The 25,306-nt window shown below is 45.3% G+C and overlaps 1 protein-coding gene across 5 annotated transcripts; it reads left to right on the top strand.

The window, feature by feature from the left end:
* Positions 1-6,060: 6,060 nt before the first annotated feature.
* LOC123078265 (lysophospholipid acyltransferase LPEAT1) lies at positions 6,061-15,448 on the top strand. Of its 5 annotated transcripts, none has more exons than XM_044500711.1 (10): positions 6,061-6,621; positions 7,942-8,061; positions 8,197-8,234; positions 8,411-8,475; positions 9,592-9,660; positions 10,077-10,142; positions 13,585-13,718; positions 14,303-14,443; positions 14,556-14,619; positions 15,015-15,448. In XM_044500711.1, exons 1-10 carry the CDS (start codon positions 6,172-6,174, stop codon positions 15,032-15,034), a joined length of 1,167 nt encoding a protein of 388 aa, XP_044356646.1. In that variant the 5' UTR covers positions 6,061-6,171; the 3' UTR covers positions 15,035-15,448. The 5 variants fall into 5 exon arrangements, with proteins under 5 accessions (XP_044356646.1, XP_044356645.1, XP_044356644.1 ...); XM_044500710.1 differs by having other exon boundaries at positions 14,556-14,694; XM_044500709.1 differs by lacking the exon at positions 15,015-15,448 and having other exon boundaries at positions 14,556-14,885.
* Positions 15,449-25,306: the final 9,858 nt, after the last annotated feature.

The raw sequence follows: 25,306 nt of genomic DNA, 5'->3' as shown, positions 1-25,306 counted from the left end.
CTTCAAAACTGTTTTCAAACTCCGTGTTTGTATTTCCAAATGGAAAAGATAAGTAAAAGTTAGCACAGAGAACACCCAACTGAGGCCCACTTGCCTAGCCGGCCTAGTAAAAAAAGCCCATCTTCTTTTTCCCCTTAACCCTAGCGATCTCATCATATGCCCGATCCCAAATCCCTTCTGCGCCGCCACCCACATGCCCGATCCCAAATCCCTCTCTCTCTCTCCTCGAGATATCCTCGCCCCCTGCTCCCCGCGCCTCCCAGCAAGGCAAGGTTTAGCCAGCCGGCGAGATCCTCCTCCTCTAGGCCTCCCCTTCCTTTTCTTCTCTCCCCTGAGCGAGCCCCGCCATGGCAAGGAGCTCGGCACGCCCCGTGTGTCTGCCTGGGCGCGAGTAGCAGCAGCTCATCCAGCTCGTTAACGGCCCCGAGCAGCAGCAGCACGTCCAGCTTCGTTACCGGCCCATGCAACCATGGCCACCTGATGATCTACGCCGCGCCCCTCCGTCTCCGGGCGGGCGTCGTGGCGCGCCGCCGCGGCCATGTCCAGCCTCGGACTCCACTTGATCTCTCAAATCTGTCCTCTCAGACGTGTTTCAGTGGACGTGTTGTGCCTCCGCGACGGCGGCGACCGCCTCTCGTCGTCTCCCTTTCTTCGATCTTGGGTTTCTGTCTAAAGAATTCTTTCTTTGACCCCCTCGGCCGCTTGTTGTCTTTGACCCTCAAAGATATTTGAACTGGTTAGATTGTATCGAAGAAAACGATGTGGGATTATCTATTCAATTGTTTTTACCAGATGTTTGGGATGGATGAGGCCCACGCTGGCTGACGATTGACGTACGAAAAAGTAGGACGAAATTACGGAAAAATCACATGAATAATAGTACCACCTCAGATAGAAAATAATATAGGTGGAAACAAACAGAAAGCGTATTATAACATGAGAAGAAAGCGTATTGTGACGGTGAACCCGACAAAGCCAATAGCTCAAGACTCCCTCTCCTCCTCCTCCTCCCATGACCGACTGCCAGACATGTCCTCCTCCCACGACCGACTGCCAGGCATGCTGACATTAGTAAACTCTTTGAAATCTTCCACACTACCACATGAAAAACAACATGAAAAGATGTGTTGTGCAAAAACATAACCGTGAAAGGAATTCATAAGTGTACTGTAGGTGTGTGCAATTTAAATCACAGAAATATCTACCTGGTCGCGAGTATCTCTTCATGTATTCGTTGGCGTTGCTTAGTGATGCGGCGATGCCCCAAAAATATCGCACTCTAATAAAAATAGTAAAGTCTTGGTACAACATTCTTGCTTCACTACGGAGGCAACAAAGATTTCCATGAACCAGTGTGGGCAAGGTTTAGGGACTGGTAGCATAGCACTATTTGTGTTCAATGATATTAGAAGCATTTTTTTGCGGAGTAATGATATTAGAAGCAGTTTTTGCGGGGCAATGATATTAGGAGCATTGTACAAAGATCCTTTATCAGTGGCTAATAGAACAAAGTAAAGTGTGGAGTTTGTGTCGCACACACCATGGAGTCCGACTGCTTGTGCTTTGGTGATCAACATTATTTTTATTAGGAGGATTGTAAGAGTTTGTGACGGGCGCTAGCTGGTCGAGCAGAAAAAATAAGAGCAAATATTTGTTTTGTTCTCAGAAAAATATTGTACATGACCAACATAGAATGAATCCTGTTTATTGTGATTTAGACATAGTATTTTTTTTGCGCATGTTAAACAATTCCAGCAAATTTGCTTTTGAGTTTTGACGTCAACAATTCAGATATAAAAAGTAGTTCAACTTAATTTGGCGTTGCTACTATATCCATGGACGGAGACGTTTAGTGCCATTTGGAGACAGCTTTTAGTTTTCTGTATTTTTCTTTTTAGTTTTCTGTATTTTTCTTCCTTACCTTAAATTATGGGACAGCTTCCACTTTCCATTTTTCCAAATCCCCCGCCCTCTTTCCTTCCTTATCCTGCCATACAACATATGAAATCCCTCCTCTTTATTTTCTCTCTTTTCTTCCTTATTCTGTCAAGAGACATGAACTCCCTCCCTCTTTCCTTCTTCATTTTTCCGTCTTTCCTTCCTTATCCTTATTATGGAAGGACTTATTTCCTTCTATGTTGTTTCCCGAGATGGCTCCTTGATACCGAGAAAATTCGAAGATGTATATAAATTACAAAGATTGGGTTTAAGAGAGCGGTATGGGACTATTTAAAAGGTGAATCAACTGTCTAAATATAATGCACCGTGATGTTTTTTTAGGAAAATACACAGGCGGTCGAAAATCCTCCTGATGTGATAGACTAAGAGGGTAATCCTTGTTACTCGGAACATATGATGGGCCAGCTGACTTGGACGCTCGATCTGTGCACTTTTCTGGCAACCCGTGTTCGAGTCCTCAAAATATCATATTTTTTGTGTGTGGTCGTTTTTGAAAGAAGCGACTTAAAAAAAGGATAACGGTGAACACATGCACGACTTTAGCCCAGTGCGCGTTGAGACGAAACGCCAGGTCATGGGTTCGATCCCCGTAAAATCAACTAATTATTGCTGCTGCTCTACAATCTCGGCTCGGCCCATATGCAAGGGCAAAGTCGCTACTCACAATCTCGGCCCATGTGGGGCAAAGCCCATGACGGATAGAAAATCGTAATTTATCGAATCTATACCGATGGCAACATTAGTACCACCTCACGTATATGTTTTAAATTCAAATTGAAAGCGTAAATTCACGGAAGGAAGCGTATTGTGACGATGAACCTCACAAAGTCAATCCGTGCTTTATTTTTTATATATATATATATATATATATATATATATATGAAAATTGCCCGTGCGTTGCAACGGAGAAGAAACTATCCCTCACCCTCCCACTAAAAGAACATAACCTGCAAGGTGAAACAAGAATACCAAGATACACAAATGTGATAAGATAAAAGAACTTCCGTGAGTTGATTCACTGGCATGTATAAGCTAGGATAATTATGGGAGAAAATCAGAACAGATTGAAAAAGTAAAAAGAAACAAAGTTTGATGACATTTAGTAAAATGGTACATTTATTTTGACTATAGGTTTTGTTTTAACTAACATTAACAAACTAAGACTCTAAACAACACACACACAAAAAGAAGAGGGAGAAGATAAGGGTTTGGTTTTTATTGAACGATAATTAGTGAATCCATGTATGTGCTTGGCTATGAAGCAAGTGCAGTTGTCACGAACCAGGGTTGGTAGGTCCCCTAGACATAGTTTGGGATGTGGTAAACTATATCTAGAAAAGACATATTTATGGTCAATGAAACTAATCTAGAAACACAAAAAAAATCTTTAACCCATAATACTGTTGTCTTTCTAATATGATAGCACAAACAAATTTAACCAGAAGCATGTCTAACACAATCTTTTTTGTCTTTTTTGTAATCTAAAAACACAAACGAAATTAACCGGAAGCATCTCTACCTTATAATCCATTTGTGCATTGAGTTCCACCAATCTTCCTAGGAGGCAGGCTGCAAGGAGTGATACGCAGGGGCAAGCGCATGAAACAAAAGCGACAGGATTTCCATACACCAGGTGAAAAACAAGAGCTCGCAAGCAAGGAAAGAGTTAGTTCTAAATCAAAAGTTGCAGAGTCTACACATGAAACTGAAGGCGTCAAGAGATGGCTTGCATCACTCTCAAAAATCATAGCTTGCATCAACTATACCATTGCTGAAGCGCCCTTGAGAATCTTGGTACTAATCTTGGTATCTCGTTTTCTAAATATGCCTAGTAGTCTATCCTGTATATAACTGTAATGTGTCACCTTTTCATAAAATAAGAAAGCAAGCATTAAATGTCTCCTCTAGATAAATAACACACTACAACAACATGCATTATGTCAGGCATAGACAGGCACAAAACTCAAAGAAGCAAAACTGATACGGAGGACTATCCATTACAGAACAGTGAACAAGCAACATAAGACTCCACACTTTACATGAACAACAACTCAAATAAGCGTCAGAAATCTACTTGTCAGATCTAACTTCAGAGTTCAGAATTCAGTATACATATCTAACATCAGAAGAAAGTCGACCTCAAATAAAGCTTGAGTCCCATGATTCAGGGACGAAAAAATTCAGCAGCAGAAACAATTAGATAAACCATGGCATAAAAAAATAAACAGATCTAGAGCATGTGCATGTATGTCCACGCACAGGCTATCTAAAAGTACTTATTTTGCATCTTCTTGTCAATATTTTGCACTGTGCACAATTATCATAACTTAAGCTAAAGATTGTACGTAGGCAACACAGCCACATGTACCTTGAAGTTTCTCTGAACTTTTCAGGCATGTCCCGTTTATCCCTATATGATTCATCCGTCTATCACCTCCATCCTGTGGAGGCACCATGTTGAGGAGTGAAGGGATGAGTTGTCGTCCGCGTCGCTCACCTCCCTAGGGAGGGGAATAGGGATCGCTAGCATCTGTAACTTTTTGCACTAATCAGTCTCCATCACGCTTGGCTTTCCGGCTACCAAAATATTATCCGGCCTTCCGTGGCGTTCCGGCCTAAGCTGCAGCACTCAAAAGATGCAAGAAAGCCTCATCATCAACTTACATACATTGCATTGCCTCTTTATTCGCACACCAAAGTCACTTGTTATTAGTTGCACCGATTCTCTGCTACTCGATGGATTAGTGTTTGTGATGCTAGTTGTTGGCTTGAGTGATTTGTCGCTGGATGATTGCATACACTACCTGTCGATTTTCCAAAAAAAGAAACCTGTTATACGCACCAATCTCCAAGGCTCCTAGTTAAAGGAGCAGGACGGCTAGGTAAATCATGGGCGGCAACGTTGTTGGCGAGCGCTCCGGGTGGCTATCATCCAGCCAGAGCACGCGGCGCCGAAGAAGCCCTCCTTGTCTGACTTGCTAGTGCTGCAGACGCTGGGAAGGTTGCAGGCGAGCTTGAAGACTTTCAGGCTGCCGGCGGTGAGAAGGTCGCGCACATAATCAGGCTGCGTGTCGGGCACCAAGAAGTCAGGCCACACCACACCACAAGTACCTAGACGAAGTGCCCGTGGGATCGGCCTCTGTTGGCCCAGACCTGACGCCGAGTACTTTCCGACGACAGGAGACGATCGACGACGAAGCGAAGCTCGCTGACTGTCCTGGTTTCTACCCAAGCAGCCGAAGCAATACGCAGCACAAAGCTAGCCTCAACTTGATTGATTGTAGCAAAAGCAGCACTCACGTACAACAACACCAGATCAATTCTTGCTTTGATCGATAGTTGCAGCTGTAACATACTACTATGCGCGTACGCACAGACACCGGCGTAATGTATTTCCTTCACAAATCCACGGTGCAAGTTACAAGCTGGTCCGGGGTACACATGTATATATTAGCTAGCTAGCCAATACTAATTTTACTTGGTGTCTAACTCTAAACCTACACGGGCACATATATGCACTTGTTGCACACGTACACATATGGAACTTCCAGGTCGTGTTTAACAACAATAGCCTCCTTGTCCGGCGGCTATGTGTGTTGTTCTTCCGCCTCCACCGGATCCACCCCTCAGGCCCAATCCCTAGATAATCCATACCACCTCGGATAAAGATATGCAGGTAAAATAGTACCACCTCGGATGTAGAAAATAATATAGGTGAAAAAACTGAAAGCGTAAATTCACAGGAAGAAGCGTATTGTGACGGTGAACCCGACAAAGTCAATCCGTGCTTTATTATTAAAAAATTAGGGATTAGGGATTAGGGATAGGGATAGATTATTATTATTATTATATTATTATTATTATTAGGGATTAGGGATTAGGGATATATATATATATATATGTATGTATATATATATATACATATATATATATATATATATATATATATATATATATATATATATATATATATATATTAGGGATATATATAGTAGGGAGAGATGTGCCAAAAGAGAAAAGAAGCCTGAAGTTCTGCAAAACCGTCAGATGTAGATCTGACGCCCCACTTATCCCACGTCACCGTCCACCCTTTCCTGCGGCAACGCGCAGACCAAACTACCCGACACAAACCCGTAAAAACACAGGCCGATCTCGGCTCGCCCATCGTGCCGATCTCGGCCTCCCGGCTCTCTCCACTCGCCTCAATCCCCAATGGCCGTCGACACCACCACCGCCGCGCCTTCCCACCCTGAAGGCGACGAAGGCGGTGAAGAGGCAGTGCGGCCGCTCCTCTCCGGCGCGCCCGCTGAGGTGGAGGATGAGGAACTGGACATCAGGTACGCGCCCTATGCGCGCCGTGATGCGTACGGGCCGATGGGCCGCGGGCCGCTCTCTGCGGCGCAGGTGGCACGGTTAGTGCTGGCGGGCGTCGTTCTCCTCCCGCTCCGTCTCGTCGCAGGGGTGCTCCTGGTCGTCGCCTACTACCTCGTGTGCCGTGTGTGCACGCTGTTTGTGGGCGGAGTGGGAGAGGGCCGTCCCCGCCTACAGGGGTTGAGGAGGGAGGCCGTGCTGCGTGCTGGCCGCGTGTTGTCGCGGGCAATGCTGTTCGTGTTCGGGTTCTACTGGATCCCCGTGTCCGATCGAAGCTTCCCCAATGCCGAGGTCAGCACGCGACCTTCCTCTGTCACATTGTAATTTATTTAGCCGATGTGTCCTGGCTGTTTCCCTACGTACAGTACTTGCTAGTGGGTCCCACATTACATGACTATGTCGTGGTTGGCGAACATGGCACTGGTTTGAAAGAGAGAGAATGTTGTGATACCGAGGTGTGCGTGACAGCGTAGGACTACAGATGTTCTGTGGTGCTGTAAGTTGTGGTAACTATGGTGAATCACATAATGTGTGTGGCTATTTGCTAGGCGAGTACTCGCTACTAATCTGGTAATGTTTGCACTGCAGCATCTCTCATGTTGGCATGAGAACTGTTTTATACCTGCAGTCACGGGCCCATATCAATTGGTTGCCGGTTTTGGTCTCTTTGTGTGTAAGTGCATGCAAAATTTGGAACATGCAGTATGCGGTGATAAGCATTAGAATATGCTGCAAATGGACGAATGAATGTTCCTCCGGTAAACATAGTGCTTGGACAATTGTGGTTAAACTCCTCCATATGGCTTAAAGATGCTTGTTATAACCTCATATGCAAATTACAGTTTTATTGTGTTGCTAAGAAAAAGAATGTTCCTGCAGTTTGTTCCTGTGTAGATCCATTGGATCAACACTTCATCAAACTGGAAGTTGAATTGGTGTCATATTCCCTACATGTTAAGATCTATTTATGTATTCTAATTAAGCTTTATCGTAACTTGAAATTAGCAAACATGTTCAGTGTGAAAGCTAAACTAAATGGTTGCAACATGTCTTGGATTCTTCATGGATGCAGAATGCGGAAGCTTAAATTGGTCATAAGTGTCTCTTTTTTCTTTAGAACCTCTTGGGTGGCATGTTAGTTTTGTTGGAAAAAATTGTACATACAAAAATGCCAATTGTTTCCTGCGATCTTCTTCATGTATTGTCTTGTACAAGCATTGTATATCACCTCTCTTGTGTTATTGTGACCCATGATTAGGGGCAGGGGCGAGCAGGGGCAAGCCGCCCTGGGTCTCCTGATGCTAATAAGGGTACCACCCCCTTCCCTCTACTAAAATTGGTTTGGTTTTTAACTCGGGGAGTTGCCGGATTCACCCCGAACTAATCTAATCCATAAGGGATAGAAACTCTATCTTTGGAAATTTTAATGGAAACCTAACTTGTGGGGCAAGGCAGGCAGTGCGACCCTAGCTGTGCTGCCGACTGGCCTGGCGCTACATAGCGGCGGTCCCACAGCTTATACTGCTGCCCCCACATGACATGTGTCCATGCGACCGAACTGTAATTTTGCTTCCTGGTTCCCGTGTCATGTTAGTATAATATTTTGTTCAGGATGTACCTAAAGATCACTATGAAGAACTGGAAAGACCAGGGGCGATTGTATCTAATCATGTGTCATATGTGGACATTCTTTATCATATGTCAGCTTCTTCTCCGAGTTTTGTTGCTAAGGTACCAAAGACAATGTTATTCATGTTGATACAGTGACTTCCCTGCAAAATTATTTTTGCACAATTACTTATAATTGTATGAACTTACATCTTCTTCAATCTAAATGCCTTGTTCGTGCTTAATTATTCTTTGTAGAACTCAGTGTCCAAGTTGCCGTTGATTGGTCTCATAAGGTAACTTAATTTTTTCTTATTAGTGTTTGTAGAAAGTGCCTTATTAAGACAGTATGTGAAAAGATAGCCTTAATTGTTATATTCATTTCACTTTAAAAGTTTCTGTGAGCTTAAAATTTTCTATTTATGTCAATCTTGCATATAATATATTGAGGGTATTTCTCTCTTGATTGCAGCAAATGTCTTGGGTGCATTTTTGTTCAACGAGAATCCAAATGTTCAGATTCTAAAGGTGTCTCAGGTATGTATTGACATGCATTCATTGATGTCATTTTGCAATCTTACTCGTTATTCTCAGTGTTCAAAAAATGTCCATTACCAAAATGCTTATTTTTGGTACTGATTCAAATATGCCATTGATTTTTATTACAACAGCAGCAACGACTAAGCCTTTAGTCCCAAACAAGTTGAGGTAGGCTAGAGCTGAAACCCATAAGATCTCGAAACCAACTCATGGTTCTGGCACGTGGACACTGGCGGAGCCTCTTGGAGGCCATGGGGGCCATGAGCCCCACTTCCAAAATTGCAGAACTAATTTAGTACTAAGCGTTTCAGCCCAGCCCAGTATACACCCCTCCCTCCTAGGCCCCAGCCCAACGAACTGACAACCTCTCCCACAACTGATGCACGCTCGTCTCTCCTCCTCCTTTCCCCAAATCGACAGAAATTTTTCTCTATCCCCCAAATCGCCATGGATGGCGCCGTCTTGGCTTGACTGCCAACCGCCGCTTACCAGTCACCACTGCTGCCAACCGCCACCGTCCGCCGACCTGACACTCGGGTTGGCGGTTGCCAACTATCTCCACCCTCTGCCCCTCCGGGCTGCTGCGCCGAGCCCAGCTGCCTGCTGCCCCTTCTCCTTCTTGGTGTCGGGCGCTGGCTGCTGGCTGGTGTGCTCCATAGTCGCCTTTTGGCCAGTCCACTGTATTCTACTGTTATGGCTATAGAGCACTTCTTTTGGCCAGTCGCTATGGAGCACTCGATAATAGTAATTGTCCACAATACCAGGTATGTTGGTGTTACCATTTGTCTTAGTGAACAAGCTATATAGATAGATGTATATAAGCTGTATATCGTATTTTGCTTTTAGTTTGAAATTGATCCCCCCCCCCCCCTGGTTGCTCATCAGTTGTCACGCTCCGCCACTGCATGTCGATAGCTAACTTCCACGCACCCCTGTCCATGGCTAGTTCTTTGATGATATTCCAGTCCTTCAGATCTCTCTTTACGGACTCCTTATTTTCTTTGTTCTGCGGGGAAGATTCTTTTCAACATGGCATTATTTTGTTAATAGTTAGGGTTCAATATGTCTTGTAGCTTTCTTCGCTTTTGACTGAACTGTTCATACAATGTCTAGGTGCTGTAACTGAAAGGCTCCATGAGGTTTCACAAGACGAGAATTCCCCTATGATCTTACTCTTTCCTGGTTAGTGTACACTCATTTTTATGTACAGTGGTTGCTCAGTTTATATGTGATTACTCATTATTGTTTATCAACATATTAGTCGGACGCGGATTTTTCAAACATGAATCCACGAGCGCCCATTATGAATAGTAAATAGGAAAAATACTAGAAAAAATAATTAATTCTGTTTTTTTTTGTAACATACATGGTCGAATTCCACTCAAGTGTGAAGTTTCGCGAAGAAATGACATCCGTGGTATTTTAGAATCATGTTCACCTTTGTATTTTTGAATCCTTTATGATGTAATCATCCTATGTCTCGTCTTAACTTAGAACTATTTGAGTATATTATGATGAAAATATGCTTGATTATGTTAGCAACCTAACAGTGGGTCACCCGAGCTATTACCTCTCTCACGGATTCAATGGCGGTTTAGGTACAAATCTGAGGATACATGAATTGGGGGGAAAAGAAGGAAGAAGAACAGTAGCCGCCGCCGCCGGTTCGTTGATCCACTGGATGAGCAGAGCGTTGCCTTCTCCCTAGTACTTGTAGTCTGTAGTGCTTGATGGTCTCCCGATGGGCCGGGCCCATGTATCGGTCCCGGGGCATCAGTTAGGGGAGGGCTCCTGACATCCCTCCCTTCTTGAATTCGGCTTGACACCAAGCCGACACCACCCAGAACCACCCGGATCCCATTGCAATTGATGATGCTTGATTTGGTTGTAGTGACGACTGGAGCCAGAGTGGACTTCAACGAAGTAGTAACAGTGGTTGTGGCCGATGGGAGCCCCACCGAAGAAAGCGTCGAGGAAGTAGTCATTTTCAGCACAGTCGTGGTCGAAGCCGAGAAAGTAGTACTCATGGTCGACAGAGCCTTGCGCGAAGACAGCGGCGATGGTGATGACACCCCTCCCTTCTTGAAAATGATCCTGATTGTAGCATGTAGAGGGTGCCATACAGCTCATGTCCTGTGCTCTCTTGCTGACTACCAGCACCATTGGAATCTTTGGCGATGGAAGACCAGAAGCTAGCATGGTGGGATCCAGCGACTTGCGTATTTCGTCGGCAGGGTAGTCGACCCAAACAACAACCGGAGCCTTGGTAAGATCAAAGGAGCAATCACAGAATAAAGAGTACCATCTTGGATCTTCCTCACTTGCAGCATGTATGTGCTCATGTCTGCATGCGTCTGCATCAAGTTCAGGAAATGACAAATGTTGCCTCCCCAACCAAAAACCAATGGATGTATGAAGAAACCGAGGAGCAGCCGAACTAGTACACCGCAGTACTCGCAGTTTATACAGGTTTAGAGCTGTGAGAAGGGCCATATTGACATTGCAGCGAGACTGCCAACTCCTCTGACCAAGTATATTCTCATTAGTTCCAGCAGCAGAAGGCCATAACTTCATACATTCATCAAAGTAATGCTGATGACTGGAGTTCCCAGAGGCATTGACTGCACTTGAATTCCTAAATGCTGCCATTTTTCCAACAAGGAACTCTGTATATGGAAATAAAGGCCAGTCAAACAGCAACATCAGCAGTGTCCTACTAGTGCTCATGTATACATGATGCACTCCGAATTCAGCATCTTCCCGTGAGTGCCCTATGCAGCAAGGATAAAATTGTATGCCATTGTAGTTCACTAGCTCCCTGTGAATTGCTTCTGGTCCAAAACGGGTAAGATAACTTGGTGTAGAAAGTGTTCTGAGACTCGATGTTTCCTGCACCACCATTTGGCTGCAACATTTTTGACTTAAGTGTTTAAATTCAGATGTTGCCTGATCCAGTAGACACCAAGATTGCCACTGTGTACCATATTGTTCAGAACTGCATTCTAGAGCAAAACAACCACTGCTTTGAAATTTTTCTTGGCTAAAAAATTGCCACTGCATGGATATGTTCATGGTCTGCATTGTGCCCTTCAATTTGTCAGGCCTAGGAAATTTACATGCAGCAGTATGCTCGAAATAGGTAGCGGCCATTGTTCAAAGATGGTAGCTAGAGCAGAAAGCAATGACTCAAACTGTGTAAACTGAAGGCCAATACTGATCGAGCGATCCGTGTTCCAAGCACCCCATTTCTTGACACTCCTAAACAAATGCACAGCCATGGTACCCTGAGCGAATTTACGCGGTTCAGGAGCCAGACAAGAATGATGCTCTATGAAGTATCCACTGAGATTGTACCACCGTTGCCATGTATTGTACACAAAATCTCCAATATGAAATAGTTTCTTCGGATTAGAATTGCTAGTCAAGCCAATGCCACACACTTGGACAGACAAAACGGATGTGCCCTGAACGACCATGTACGAAGGTCATGAACAGAAGTAGTCACCGAGAAGTTCCAATGGGCAACAGTAGAACGACAGACTTCTGCTGGCACACCGATTGCAAATGACGGCCATGGAATGGGTCGAGTTTCCATTTCATCTGCAATAAGAGCTTCCCAAAATGATGGCCACGGCATGGGCCGCAGCAGCAGCCCCCTGGTGCCTTGTGTGCGGCGAGCTGTCCAAATCATGGTTCAGGAATGGCTGCTTTGAATCGACAGCTGAGAATATCAGAGGAGATGGAGTGGTAAGGAGCTCGTCCTCCATGGCCAGGAGTGCCCACAGGTTAGAATCACCGTTGCTAGCAGTGTGCATGAGGTTGGTGACGAGCACAGGTGTGGTTGCTGGGAGTAGAGGTGCCGTCATGACTAGCGACGCGAGCGACAATGTGACAGTGACTTGGTTCAGGCACACTGTCGAACAGGTCACAGGCGTCGTGGCGATGCAGTCAAGGGACGCATGATGGGTAATCTCTAGGACCTCCTGGACCTTGATGGTTGAGGAGAAGAAGCTGGGGAGGACGGCAAGCTCGGTGGAGACTTCTGGAGAAGACGCCACCAATGGAGGTGCGGGAGTGGTGAACTTGCCGCCGATGGTGATGTTGACGGCCTGGGTTGCCGTTGCCACCACCTGGTTCTCCTCCTGGATTTCCACTCCGTTCGTTCGAAGGTTGGCTGTGGTGTTGTTGGTGCCGATCGCGGGATTGGGGTCGGATGCGGTGGTGGTGTCATGGACCTCCTCGGCGATGGTGGGTGGAGCAGCCGTGGTTGCGCGGTCGGTGTGAGACATGACCAGGGCAGAGGTTGAGGTAGCCGAAGCAGTAGCAGGGGAGGCAGCCTGATCGACACTCGAGGTAGCCTCGGCCGGATCGACTGCACGTGCAGCCGCGAACTTGGACATGATACTATCCAGCTGCGCCAATAGCAGGGCGGGAAACCACATCATCTGCTCATCTGCGGTCATGGCATCCCACTCCGGTGGATAGACGAGGGAACGAGGAGCCTGCTCTGGATCGGACATGGTACCGTCGCCGGTGAAAATTGGGGAATCGGGGGAGATGGTGGTGGTGAAAAAATTTGAGGGAATGTTTACCGGCTCTGACTACCAGATGTTAGCAACCTAACAGTGGTTCACCCGAGCTATTACCTCTCTCACGGATTCAATGGTGATTTAGGTACAAATCTGAGGATACATGAATTGGGGGAAAAAGAAGGAAGAAGAACAGTAGCTGCCGCCTGGATGAGCAGAGCGTTGCCTTCTCCCTAGTACTTGTAGTCTGTAGTGCTTGATGGTCTCCTGATGGGCCAGGCCCATGTACCGGTCCCGTGGCAAGCCCACATACCAGTCAGGGGAGGGCTCCTGACAGATTAGGAGCTATAAGTTCTTGCCCATTGCTTCATTGTGCTCTTTCAGTTTTCAACCTCAACTTTGTCATGTTTGTAGCTCTAAAAATATGTCTTTCCTTTGTTTATAGTCCTGTTTTTTCTTCTTTTCTTAGAGGGTACTACTACGAATGGGGATGTTTTCAGCCTCAAATTTGTTACGTTTGTAGCTTTAAAAACATGTCTTTCGTTTGTTTATAGTGCTGTTTTTCATCTTTTGTCAGAGGGTACTACTACGAATGGGGATTACCTTCTCCCATTTAAGACAGGAGCCTTTCTTGCAAGGGCACCATTGCAACCTGTAATTTTGAGATATCCTTGCAGGAGATTTAGTCCAGCCTGGGACTCCATGGATGGGGTAAGCATCAAATTACAGATTAGCATTTAATGGTAGTATATGAACTTGCAAGTAGGCGCGTATGCATGAGCAATGTGTGGGAACCTTCTATGTAGATTTTGTACGGCTTATTAATAATCGCAAAAAGAAAGAGTTGCATTTTGTCCCATGTAGGATCTTGCAGTGATTACTTTTTCTCAAACTTCTTACACCTTTATTTTCCATGTTCAGCAAAGTATCATCTTCCATGTTGAAACAAGGCTGCTACTTTGTTACTCTAAAATTTCTCTAATTTGATAAATTGATAATCGTATGCTGCAAGATGGATACATCGACACGTCTAGAAAGATACTCTTACTTCATATTGTGCATGACATAGCAATGGTTAGTTTTTTTTTAATCTTGTACGCAAGAGCCCTACAATTATTTATGGTTACTATACTTACCAGAAGTATGTGGCATGTGAACTGGTAAACTCTGTTTCGGGTATATTTTATGTGGTGCGTGCATTTATATCTTCTATACTAACATATAATATAGTCTCTCGTCTTGATTAGTTGAATTTCTGAAACAAAAATGGCATTTTGTCTCATCCCAACTTGCAGGCACGTCATGTGTTTTTGCTCCTCTGTCAATTTGCAAATTACATAGAGGTGGTTCGCTTGCCTGTATACTATCCTTCTGAGCAAGAAAAGCAGGATCCTAGAGTCTATGCCAACAACGTCAGAAAATTGCTTGCGACTGAGGTATTCTTCATATTCCCTTAGCTTGAACATGATTATATGTTCATTTAATAATCTACCATGGTGTATGAACCTCGTTCAGGATTGTCACCATAAAACAAACCTTTTCCTGCAGGGTAATTTAGTTCTGTCTAATCTTGGGCTGGCTGAAAAGCGTGCGTATCATGCGGCACTTAATGGTAATAGTCCTCGTGCCCTGCATCAGAAAGATGATTGAAAGCCCTTGCATCACTCTCTGTACACTATCTGTTGAGGTGATTGTAAGAATGTATTCCAACTTTAGCTGATCATGTGATTCATGGTTTCTCTGTTTGAGGAGTATGTTGATTGATGAATACATTATACCTATTTTGAGATGAATTCCCTCCTTATACTAAATTGTATAGAAACCATTAAACATTATAGTTCAATAATGATGCCTGGCATAATTGTTTTGCTTGGTCAATCATTGCGTTTTCGCTTCTTGGTTTCCCTGTTTTTGGCCCTTTCAAGAGCCACCATTTGCTTCACATAACTGAATCATCAATTATATTTTTTCGGGGGAACTGAATCATCTACTTGGTCTTCCCTGCAGGACTGTTGTGTCAAAGCTAATTTGGATACACATGATGATAGTTTTACTTTTTGTCTTTGTACATCGTGAATTAAATTTGTCGTTTTTTCTTTCTCAGCGAGGTCAGACACCATGTACATGTGTGCGCCTTTGAAACAAACCTGAGTTAGGTCTTGGGGCCAGAAGAAATAGAGATAGACGGGTAAAAGTTGAAAACTAACTTCTGTTTATTTGATTCGGCATGTGATTTGTTTGATATCCACTAATGCGGAGTCCTAATGGAAGTTCTGCCAGTGTGTATCAAATATTAGTCCTAAATGGGAACTTCTGCCAGTGTGTATCAAATATTAGTCCTAAATGGGAACTTCTGCCAGTGTGTATCAGATACTAGGCCTAATCGAACTTCTGCTTAGCACAGTTGGTTATTCTTTTGATATTAATTGTTTTATTTACAATAGAAGAAGTCCCTCGTCAATGGAGAACATTTAGCGAATGCATGTTTGCCCTTTGCACTAGATCCTCAGTTTTGAACAATATCCCAGGAAAGCAGGAACCTAAACCCTCGACTGGATTATAAGTATTGTGAAATTAACCTTAAAGTTTTCACCATGACAATTTCCCCAGCTATGTTGTGGCGTCTCAAAGATCAACTTTTAGGGTTGGCCTGAGGAAAATGCACGAAAAGCGATCCAAAAAAACCATGTATTACTGAGGTTTGGATGCAAGTGGGGATCAAGATGGTAGCACAATGACAAGCGGTTGACCCATGTTTGGGCCCTCCCTGGAGATGTAACGCCCTATTCCTGCGTAGGGTGGTTGTATTGCTTGAGTGCACATGGGTGATAGTGCACATGGGTGATGGTGAGCACACGAGTGATGTCGAAGATCGCTAGAGAGATACGTTTCATGGCTTACAAGCTTTTGGCTATGGTGGCAGCCTAGGAGGAAGAATAGAAGTAGGTGAAAACCTAGCTAGATGGCTCTAGAATGTTGTGTTGTGCCCTTGGATCTAGTACTCCCTCCGTCCCACTAGTGTCAAAAAAACGTCTTACATTATGGGACGGAGGGAGTACACGGCTTGAGCCGGTCTAAGGTGGGCTTGCGTTGTTGAACTAGCTCAAATTAGGTCGTACGCCCCTCCGCAACAGTTGTCACATCTCCTTGGATATTTGGCAATTGGTGACTGTGTCCTGGCTAGGGGGACTTTCACTATGTCGACTCCCGACCTGGTGGGCCGGGCCAAGGACCCCCATGTCGGTTTCGTGGGACACTTCGAACGGTGGATGATGATTACGAGGAAGATCCAGAAGACTTGACATACACTCCAAGATGCTAGATCCGCTAAGAACTTTGTCTCCTCATGCATAGCCGACTACGATCTTGTAACTCTAGGACCCCTAGGCACCTATATAAACCGAGGGGTCGGGCTCGTAAAAACACACGTAGATCACCTGCACTTTGTACATCCCAACACGATAATACAATCAGAAGCAAGACGTAGAGTATTATCTCCATGGAGAGCATGAACCTAGGTAAAACCTTGTGTCCTTGTTACCATCGCTCCTAGACGCCTCGTGGTGGTGTCCTGGATTATGGGTCACTCACCACGTCGTCTCCTGGCCAGGTGGGCCGGGCCAAGGATCCCCATGGCGGTTCACGAGCGTGCCATCTCAGGAAGGCCCATAGTGCGTAGAAGGAACATTCCTAAAGACTTTGCAGATACTCCAAGACTTAGAGGTCGTCTACGACATGTTTTACCTTCTACATAGCCGACCTAATTGTAACCTTAGACACCCCGTTACCTATATAAAGTGGGGGGTAGGGCTTGTAGATGACGCACAACGATCTCGTGGTAGATCCAACCTGTACTTTGTAATCCATCCAAATCAGTACAACACAAGCAGGACGTAGGGTTTTATCTCTTCAAAGAGCCTGAACTCGGGTAAACCTCGTGTCCTTGTTACCATCGCATCTAGGCTACCAGCTTGGGACCCCTACCTGAGATCTGCCAGAATCGACTCCATCATTGGTGGCCCATGCAAGTCCCACTATGTAGTTGTTGCGATTCGATGGCGATCAAGATTGGCAATTAGGTCAGTGCCGACATGACCTTTGTGCCAGGCCAAACCTATGTTTTCGGTAGTGTCACATTTCTCACCAGTTTGGTTGGCCATCTAGGCCAGATCAAAACTTCAAATCCTCGTCGGGCCATTGGATCCGACAACCTAGAGCTAGACTTTTCAAGCTGGGTGTCAAACCAGATTGAGAAGCCCCGGAACAAACCCGTCTTGACACTGATGTCAGATATGGCTCAAGACGAAGGCTATAACCTCTTGTTGGACCCGGCCATAAACTGGGATTTGATGACCCAACTTGGGAAGCAGGCGATAGATTTGACCCCACACAAAGACCCCGGATCGATGTCAGGTCGGATCCCGGGTAAATCGTCCCTCCCATTGATGTTAGATCAGCGCCAAAGGGAGCGCATGGAGAATCGCCCATGTGAGATGCTAGATCTGGCCGAGGGATCAGCAACCTTCGCCAATCCGATTTTCATTAGCAATCGGAGTCGGGAGTTATCAGGCGGTGCCAAACTTTCGCTCCCACCCACCACCCATCTCGTTGCAACCATCAAAGATCAACCGACGAAGCTTACACCGATGAATACACACCGGCATATGGAGAAACACAGGCCTAGGGGCTAGTGCCCAGCCTGTGAAAGTGGATCCAGAATATCACCCACGCATGGCACGCCCTGACACGCTTAAACAACGGCTAGACCAGATCTGAACTCTCCAAAAAAATTTGTATCTCGCGTCGAGTACTGCCCTAAGAACACTGGGCAGACAGACATATGGGATCTATCCCCTGTCACTCCAAAACCTAGCGAGACGGTCTGCCAATTTTGGTCCCATTTTCTGTCAAAGAAAAACGAGATCTCGGACTGCAGCGATGCGAAAGCTCTGGCGGCATTCCGAGCTAATGTACAGGAGGAATGGCTCTTCATGGACCTCGTTCGTCATTGACCAAGGACCATGGTCAAACTTTTAGACCTAATCAACAAATATTGTGCCATGGAAGACGTATAGCTTGCCAAGAAGAGGAACTAGGGCTCCAGCCTGGTGTTACCCGAGGTGCCCAGAGAAGGCAAGTGCATCCTCCGTAAACGAAACGCGAAGCACATCTGAAGTGATAACACATACAACACGTTAGGGTAGGTGCAAGACGAGCCTAGTGGGCAGCACTCGCACATCCATAAGAAGTGTCTGATTGATGGAAACGATGGCAGATCACAGTTGGACACAATCCTCGATCAACCATGCACATTACACCCAAGCATGTCGAACAAGCCTGCCACCCACAGAAACAGAAACCTTTGGATATTCAAGTAGGTGGTAAAAGCAGGCCCGTGTGCCTCGAGAAGCCTGGCCGACATGACAATAACGACATGCACGCCTAGGGAAGATCCTACCACACCCAGGGGCCATACCATTCGATGTAAAGGATGTATGCATGATATGAAACACATGCCTCGTGAATCAGCGGAAATGATCTCTTTGAGAGGTCCGCACCGCTGAAACTAACCAGTTGTCAGATAACCAGTGGTCGGACACACCGATTACGTTCAACCACCAAGACCACCCATTGGGAATCAATAACCGAGGAGTTGTTGCCCTGGTCTTGTAGCCCATAATCGACTGCTTTCACCTGTCGAGGGTTCTAATGGACGGTGGCAGCAGTCTCGATGTCATATATGAGGATACCTTGAATAAGATGCACTTCGACAAGTCATGCATCCTGCCGAGCAAGGCCACTTTTAAAGACATAATTCCCAGCAGGGAGGTGCGTTGCACGGGCAAAGTCACGTTAGATGTGGTGTTCGAAACTCCCGATAACTACCAAATAGAGGCAATGAGCTTTGACATAGTTCTATTTTGGAGCAGCTATCACGCGTTACTTGGCCGATCCGCCTTTGCATAGTTCCACGTCGTGCCCCATTACGCATACATGAAATTAAAGATGCTAGGGCCAAACGGTGTAATTAAAATCAGTGGTGACCCAGACCGCTCATTCAGAACCAAGGACAGAACCACGACTTTAGCCATCGAGGCCCAAGTCGAGGCCTTAGCAGCCGGGGAGTTATCCGATCTACGGGCTAAGGTTGACAGATATGGTGTCATCCTCACCAAGCACTCAAAATCAATGTCCTTTAGACAGGGCGATGAGGTCATCAAGTTTCAGGTCCACCCCCAAGACCCGGCTAGAACAACCTCAATCGGAACATAGCTGGTGTCACACCCAATATGTGGGCCTATCCTCGAGGAACTTGGAAGTCCCGCCAAGGATGGAAGCGCATATTAGAGACGCTTCGCAAGGTGGATATCAATTAAACATACCATGTATTGAATAGATGAGAATACTAGATAAAGGCTTACACTCTCCACAAGCTACAACATGCATACATCAATACATTAGTACATAGCAATCGTCACACAAAAGAGCAGGATCCAACTATGGATGAAATCAAACGAAAAGAAGAACAACATCCACCCTGCTAATCCCAGGCTGACAACCAGGAACCTATCCTATGATCAAAGAAAGAAGAAGAAGAAGAAGGAACTCCAAACAGAACAAGCATCGCTCTCATGTCAAAGCATCGCTTTACCTGTACCTGTCATTGTAGTAATCTGTGAGCCATGGGGACTCAGCAATCCCATTACCATCGCACCCTAGAATCCTTGAAACCCTTAAGCCCTACCAAGCCACAACATGGTCGGATCATGACCTTGGGCCTTGACTCTAGGTCAAGAAGACCTTGACCAACACTCAGTTGTGACCACCACCAATGCCCCAGCCTACTTTATGTACCTCGTGAACAAAGTCTTCATGGAGTGCTTGGACAAGTTGGATGTCGTCTTATTTAGTGACATGCTTGTCTACCCAAAGACGAAAGAAGAGCTGTTCAGCTGGTCAGACAACAGCAGAAGACCACCATGTCAAGGAGGAAGAACTATACCAACCACCATCATCAAGAAGTAAGCTTCCGCGTCGAAGACCATGTTTATCTGCGAGCCACTCCTCTCAAAGGAACCAAGCATTTCCATGTCAAAGGGAAGCTCACACCAAGATTATCGACCCCCTTCGAGATCAGTACTAGACGAAGTGAAAATGGTTACCAACTGGAGATGCCACCTGAATTCTCCAATGTGCACCACGTCTTCCACACAACACAACTCCGGAAGTGTAAGTGCATCTAGTGCCACCCCTAGTTGGTTTTGGAGTATTGAAGACAAACCTGGTTGAGGGACTAATGTGTTTGTGAGAATTGCAGGATAACACAGGTAGTAGTCCCTCATTGATTCGGTTTACCTACCGGAGATGACCCCTAAAAATGTGTGAAGACATTGAAGACAATGGTGGTATGTGAAGATATTCATAGCGAAGATTATGACTCGAGAAGACATTCACGTGAAGACAATGGAGTGCGAAGACATCGCTGTTTCGTAGTTTCTTTTTCTTCTTTGTTGAGTCATAGGAACCACCATACTGTTAAGTGGGGTCCAAGTGAACAAAGTCAGAGTGACTGAAGTGATGCTCAACCAAATCCTATGTCTTTGAGTGAAGACAATGAGAGCAAATCTTATCCAGAGCTGGATGAGTCAGCTTTACTTGTAGCCCAAGTCAAGCTGCCGCGTGTGTTTGAAATCTGACCGTTGGAACACGTGTCAGTTCCTTACTGACCCAGGGTCATTTCGGACAAATCAGGTCGGGTTGCCTAGTGGCTATAAATAGCCCACCCCCTACACCATAAATTGGTGACTGCTCAGAGTTAGTGCACGGCTTTTGTCGTTTGAGAGCAACCCACCTCCGAAGTTTTTGAGAGAGAGATCCTTGCGAGGACAAAGCCCAAAACACCCAGAGCCCAAAGAATGTTTGGCATCACTGAAGTCTTGCTGTCCGCGTGACCTGAAGACTTGTTACACTTGAGGACTGTGAATCCTCCAGTCGGTTAGGTGTCGCATTCTGAGCATCCAAGAGTCATTGCGGATTGCCAGTGAACGAAGTCTGTGAAGGTTCGGAAGTCTACCTTGAAGACTTACCAGAGTGATTGGGCGAGGACTAAGTGTCCTTAGCTCAAGGGGAATAAGGTGAAGACGCGGTCTTCTGAGTTAAATCTCAGCCTCCCTAACCAGACGTACAGTTGTCACAGCAAATGGAACTGGTCCAACAAATCACTGTCCTCACCAAGCAACTGGTTCTATCTCTTACTTCTCTTTACTTACAGTTTGTCCTTGTGAAGTCATTGCCTGCTTGCATTATCTGTTTGACTTCACTGTGTGACGACTATTGTTGTTTGGCTTCACACTATCTTCCATCTTGATCCATACTACCTAGCTGCTAATAGTCTTCGTGCTTTCGCTTCATTGAATACTTGACTATGGCTTGTCTAGTGTAGTCTACCTTCCGCTGCATGTCAATAGGTTCATTTCTATTGTTTGTCTTTGAAACTCCCATGTTTTGAAGTCTTTCATAAAAATCGCCTATTCACCCCCCTCTAGTCGATTACTAGCACTTTCAATTGGTATCAGAGCAAGGTACTCCCTTGTTCTGTGTGATTCGGTTTAACCACCTGGAGTTTTAGCGATGTTGACTGCAGGGATAATCAAAGTCTCCGCTGCATGCCCTGTCTTCGATGGCACTGATTACCCCTACTGGAAGAATAAGATGCGCATGCATCTTGAAGCCATTGATGTCGATCTATGGTATGTCGTCAAGAACGGCGTTCCCAAGACTGGTGAAGGTGTCACCCCTGCTGATGTCAAGAAGTTCGTTCAACTGGATTCTACTGCCAAGAACATCATCTGTGGTCATCTGACCAAAGGACAATATGGTCGTGTGAGTGCTCTGGAAACGTCGAAGCTAGTCTGGGACTGGCTCTCCAAGGTCAACGAAGGCGTCTCAACCCAGAGAGACTCAAGGATCAATGTTCATCGCAACCTCTTCAACCGCTTCAAGAGACACGACAATGAGAATGTCCAGCTCACATTTGATCGCCTCACTGATATCACAAATGAGCTTCATGCACTTGGCGCCACTGAGATCACCAAGCATGAAATCGTGAAGACACTCCTGAGATCACTTGACAGCTCGTTCGACACCCTTGCCTTGATGATTCAAGAACGCCCTGACTTCAAGACACTCGATCCGTCTGACATACTTGAGAGGCTCAACACACATTAGTTTCAGCTATCTGAGAAAAGAGACATCTATGGTCCCAACTATGGCCGAACTCGTGCTTTGAAGGCAAAGGCTGTTTCCTCATCTGAAGAAGAATCTTACTGCAGTTCTGGGGATCCTGAAGACATTGGAAAGGAGCTTGCTATGCTTGTGAAGAAGTTCCATAAATTCACCAAGAAGAAAGGTTTCAGAAAGTCTTCAAGATCCAGCTCGAGAAATGATGAAGCTTCTACTCATGACCACAAGAAGAGAACATGCCACAAGTGCAAGAAACCTGGCCACTACATCTCTGAGTGTCCTCAGTGGGACAATGAGAACAACAACAAGAAGAAGAGCAAGGAATATGATTCTGATGACAAGAAGAAGAAGAAATCCTCAAAGTCCTCTTCCAAGTCTTCGTCCAAGTCTTCATCACATAAGAAGAGCTCATCTGGCAAGGCTCGTGCTTTTGTTAGCAAGGAGACGGATTCAGAGGAGGAGTCTGCTTCTGAGGAGGCGGAGGTGGAGTCTGAGGAGGAGTCCGACTCTGGCGTTGCAAGTCTGGCTCTAGCTACAGCCTACGTTGCCAAGTCCATCTTCAACACTGAAGACAACGGCTCCATCACCAACGCTGATGCTAATGACAAGGATGACTCTGCTCCCACCTACTGCTTCATGGCACGTGGTGTCAAGGTAAACTCACGCGATGCTTACTTTAAAACATCAAGTGAAGACTGATTGTGAATCCAAACCTAGCTACAAAACACTTGCTAAAATTGCAACTGAACAACAGAAAGCTATGGAACATATTAAAAAATTGCTAGACAAAAGCGATGACCTGTTGGACGCGGAAATGACCCGATCTCAGTCCTTAATTGAAGACATAAAAAATCTTCATGTTAAGTACGAGGAACTTGAAAGTCATCATGAAACGCTCTCAACGACTCATGAAAAGCTTTCCTACGATTATCTTCAAAGGAAGCAAGAACTTGAGAAATTGAGAGCGGCTCATGAAGATCTTCAAAAAGAGAACAAGTCACTTTGCGCTCAACAGATCAGTCCCGCTCAGGAAGGATTTGAACCACCATGTCTAAAATGCCTTGAGCGTGATAACGCTACCTCTGTTGCTGAATGTTCTACTGCTGCTACTATTGAAATATCTTCAACTGCTGATGTGGTAACTAACCCCTCTGCTGAGAATACCACTACTATTGCTGATGAAAATGCCAGGCTGAAGACATTGCTTGAGACAGGGATGTACAAAAGTCTCAAAGGGCATCAGACACTATGTGATGTCCTCAAAAAGAAGATTCTGAACCGAAACCCTAGAAAAGAGGGTGTTGGGTTCGAGAGGAAAATGAATGTTGATGGTTCTTACTGGAAGCCTGAGCAGTACCCCAAAACTACATGGGTTGCTATAAAGGGACCTTCAGTGGATCCATCCACCTTATCTGGCTTCACTTGTGCTAACCCTATTATCATTGATGAATCCTTTGATGCAAACTATAAACTGTTTAAGAATCAGAATGGTGAAGTGTTTGCCAGGTGTATTGGTACTAACTGCAGGAATGGACCACCCATGAAGAAGATCTGGGTGCCCAAAAGGTATCTTGAGAATCTTCCTGTGAATGTCATCATGACACCACCAGGGAAGAAGACAAACCCCAGACCAAAGGCTTCATATGGTCCAAAGGCTTCATACAGACAGAGGACTCACCAGAGTCACCCTAACGCCAATGTTTTGCAGGGAAATCATACTCAGGCTTATGAATATGAGCGTGTTTCTTCAAACCGCTATGTTCATAAAACTAAGAACTTTTCTGCTTATTCATATGAGTATTATTCACCTCCTCCAAGGCTATTTGCTAGGGCTCCAAAGCCGAAGTTCTCAGATGCTACACTTAGACTCATTGCTTCGAAGCCACCCCTGAAGATGTGGGTGGTTAAGAAAACTTAACTCTCTTTTGCAGAAAGGTCTCCAGCCAGAAATCAAAGGCGTCTGATGCTATTGCTGGGGACCTTAAACATCTTGTGGGGCGCAAGACAAAATTCCCAAATGGTCTTATTATGTATTTGTTCCTGAATCATTTGCCAGTCATCCTATCAGTCCTAACCTGGATCTAAGCTTTGATAATCCGCTTGTTCGTCAAATGTTGATGCTTCACAATACCCTTGGTGAAGCCTATCTCCCTAACTGCACTGTAGGGTATGACACCAAAGTCTTCAAAATAGATTATGGACAGTGGATGCACTAACCACATGACTGGTGATCGAAGTCTTCTCATGGATTCAACACTACTTCCATCTGACAAGAGTCACATCACATTTGCTGATACTGGTAAAAGCAATGTACTGGGTCTAGGTAGAGTTGCAATCTCAAAGGATCAGCACATGGATAAAGTGATGCTTGTTGAATCCCTTGGTTTCAACTTAATGTCTGTTTTGATGCTTTGTGACTTGAACATGATTGTGATATTTGGAAAATATCATTGTCTTGTTCTAATGGAATCTGACCAGTCTCTAGTCTTTGAAGGGTATCGAAAAGATGATCTATATATGGTAGATTTCTCAGCAGGACCATAGTTTGCCGTATGTCTTCTAGCGAAAGCTTCAGAGTGCTGGCTCTGGCATCGGAGGCTAGGGCATGCTGGCATGAGGAACTTGTACACTCTCGCGAAGAAGAAACGCGTCGTTGGCATCGAGGGCGTCAAGTTCAAGAAGGATCATCTGTGCGGTGCCTGCGAGGCTGGAAAGATGACGAGGACCAAGCATCCCTCGAAGACAATCATGACGACATCTCAACCCTTCGAGCTGCTACACATGGACTTATTTGGCCCTACTCACTACTCTACTCTTACTACCACTGCTTGCCTCTATGGCTTCGTTATTGTTGATGATTACTCAAGATATACATGGGTGCATATAATCCTTTACAAGAATGAAGTGCAGGATGTCTTCAGATGCTTCGCCAATCGTGCCATGATGAACTATGGCATCAAGATCAAGCACATCAGAAGTGACAATGGCACAGAGTTCAAGAACACCGGCCTCGATCTTTACCTTGATACATTGGGCATCACTCATGAGTTCTCTGA

Source organism: Triticum aestivum, chromosome 3D (assembly GCF_018294505.1).
Source record: "Triticum aestivum cultivar Chinese Spring chromosome 3D, IWGSC CS RefSeq v2.1, whole genome shotgun sequence".
Classification (NCBI taxonomy): domain Eukaryota; kingdom Viridiplantae; phylum Streptophyta; class Magnoliopsida; order Poales; family Poaceae; genus Triticum; species Triticum aestivum.
Note: the sequence above shows the minus strand (reverse complement) of the source record. Positions and strands in the feature narration are given on the sequence as shown.

Bases quoted from the DNA above. Each gene is read 5' to 3' on its own strand.
- LOC123078265 (XM_044500710.1), top strand. From the start codon at position 6,172: ATGGCCGTCGACACCACCACCGCCGCGCCTTCCCACCCTGAAGGCGAC. The intron at 6,622-7,941 runs GTCAGCACGCGA...TATTTTGTTCAG, and splicing joins GAAGCTTCCCCAATGCCGAG to GATGTACCTAAAGATCACTA. The intron at 14,444-14,555 runs GTATTCTTCATA...CTTTTCCTGCAG, and splicing joins GAAAATTGCTTGCGACTGAG to GGTAATTTAGTTCTGTCTAA.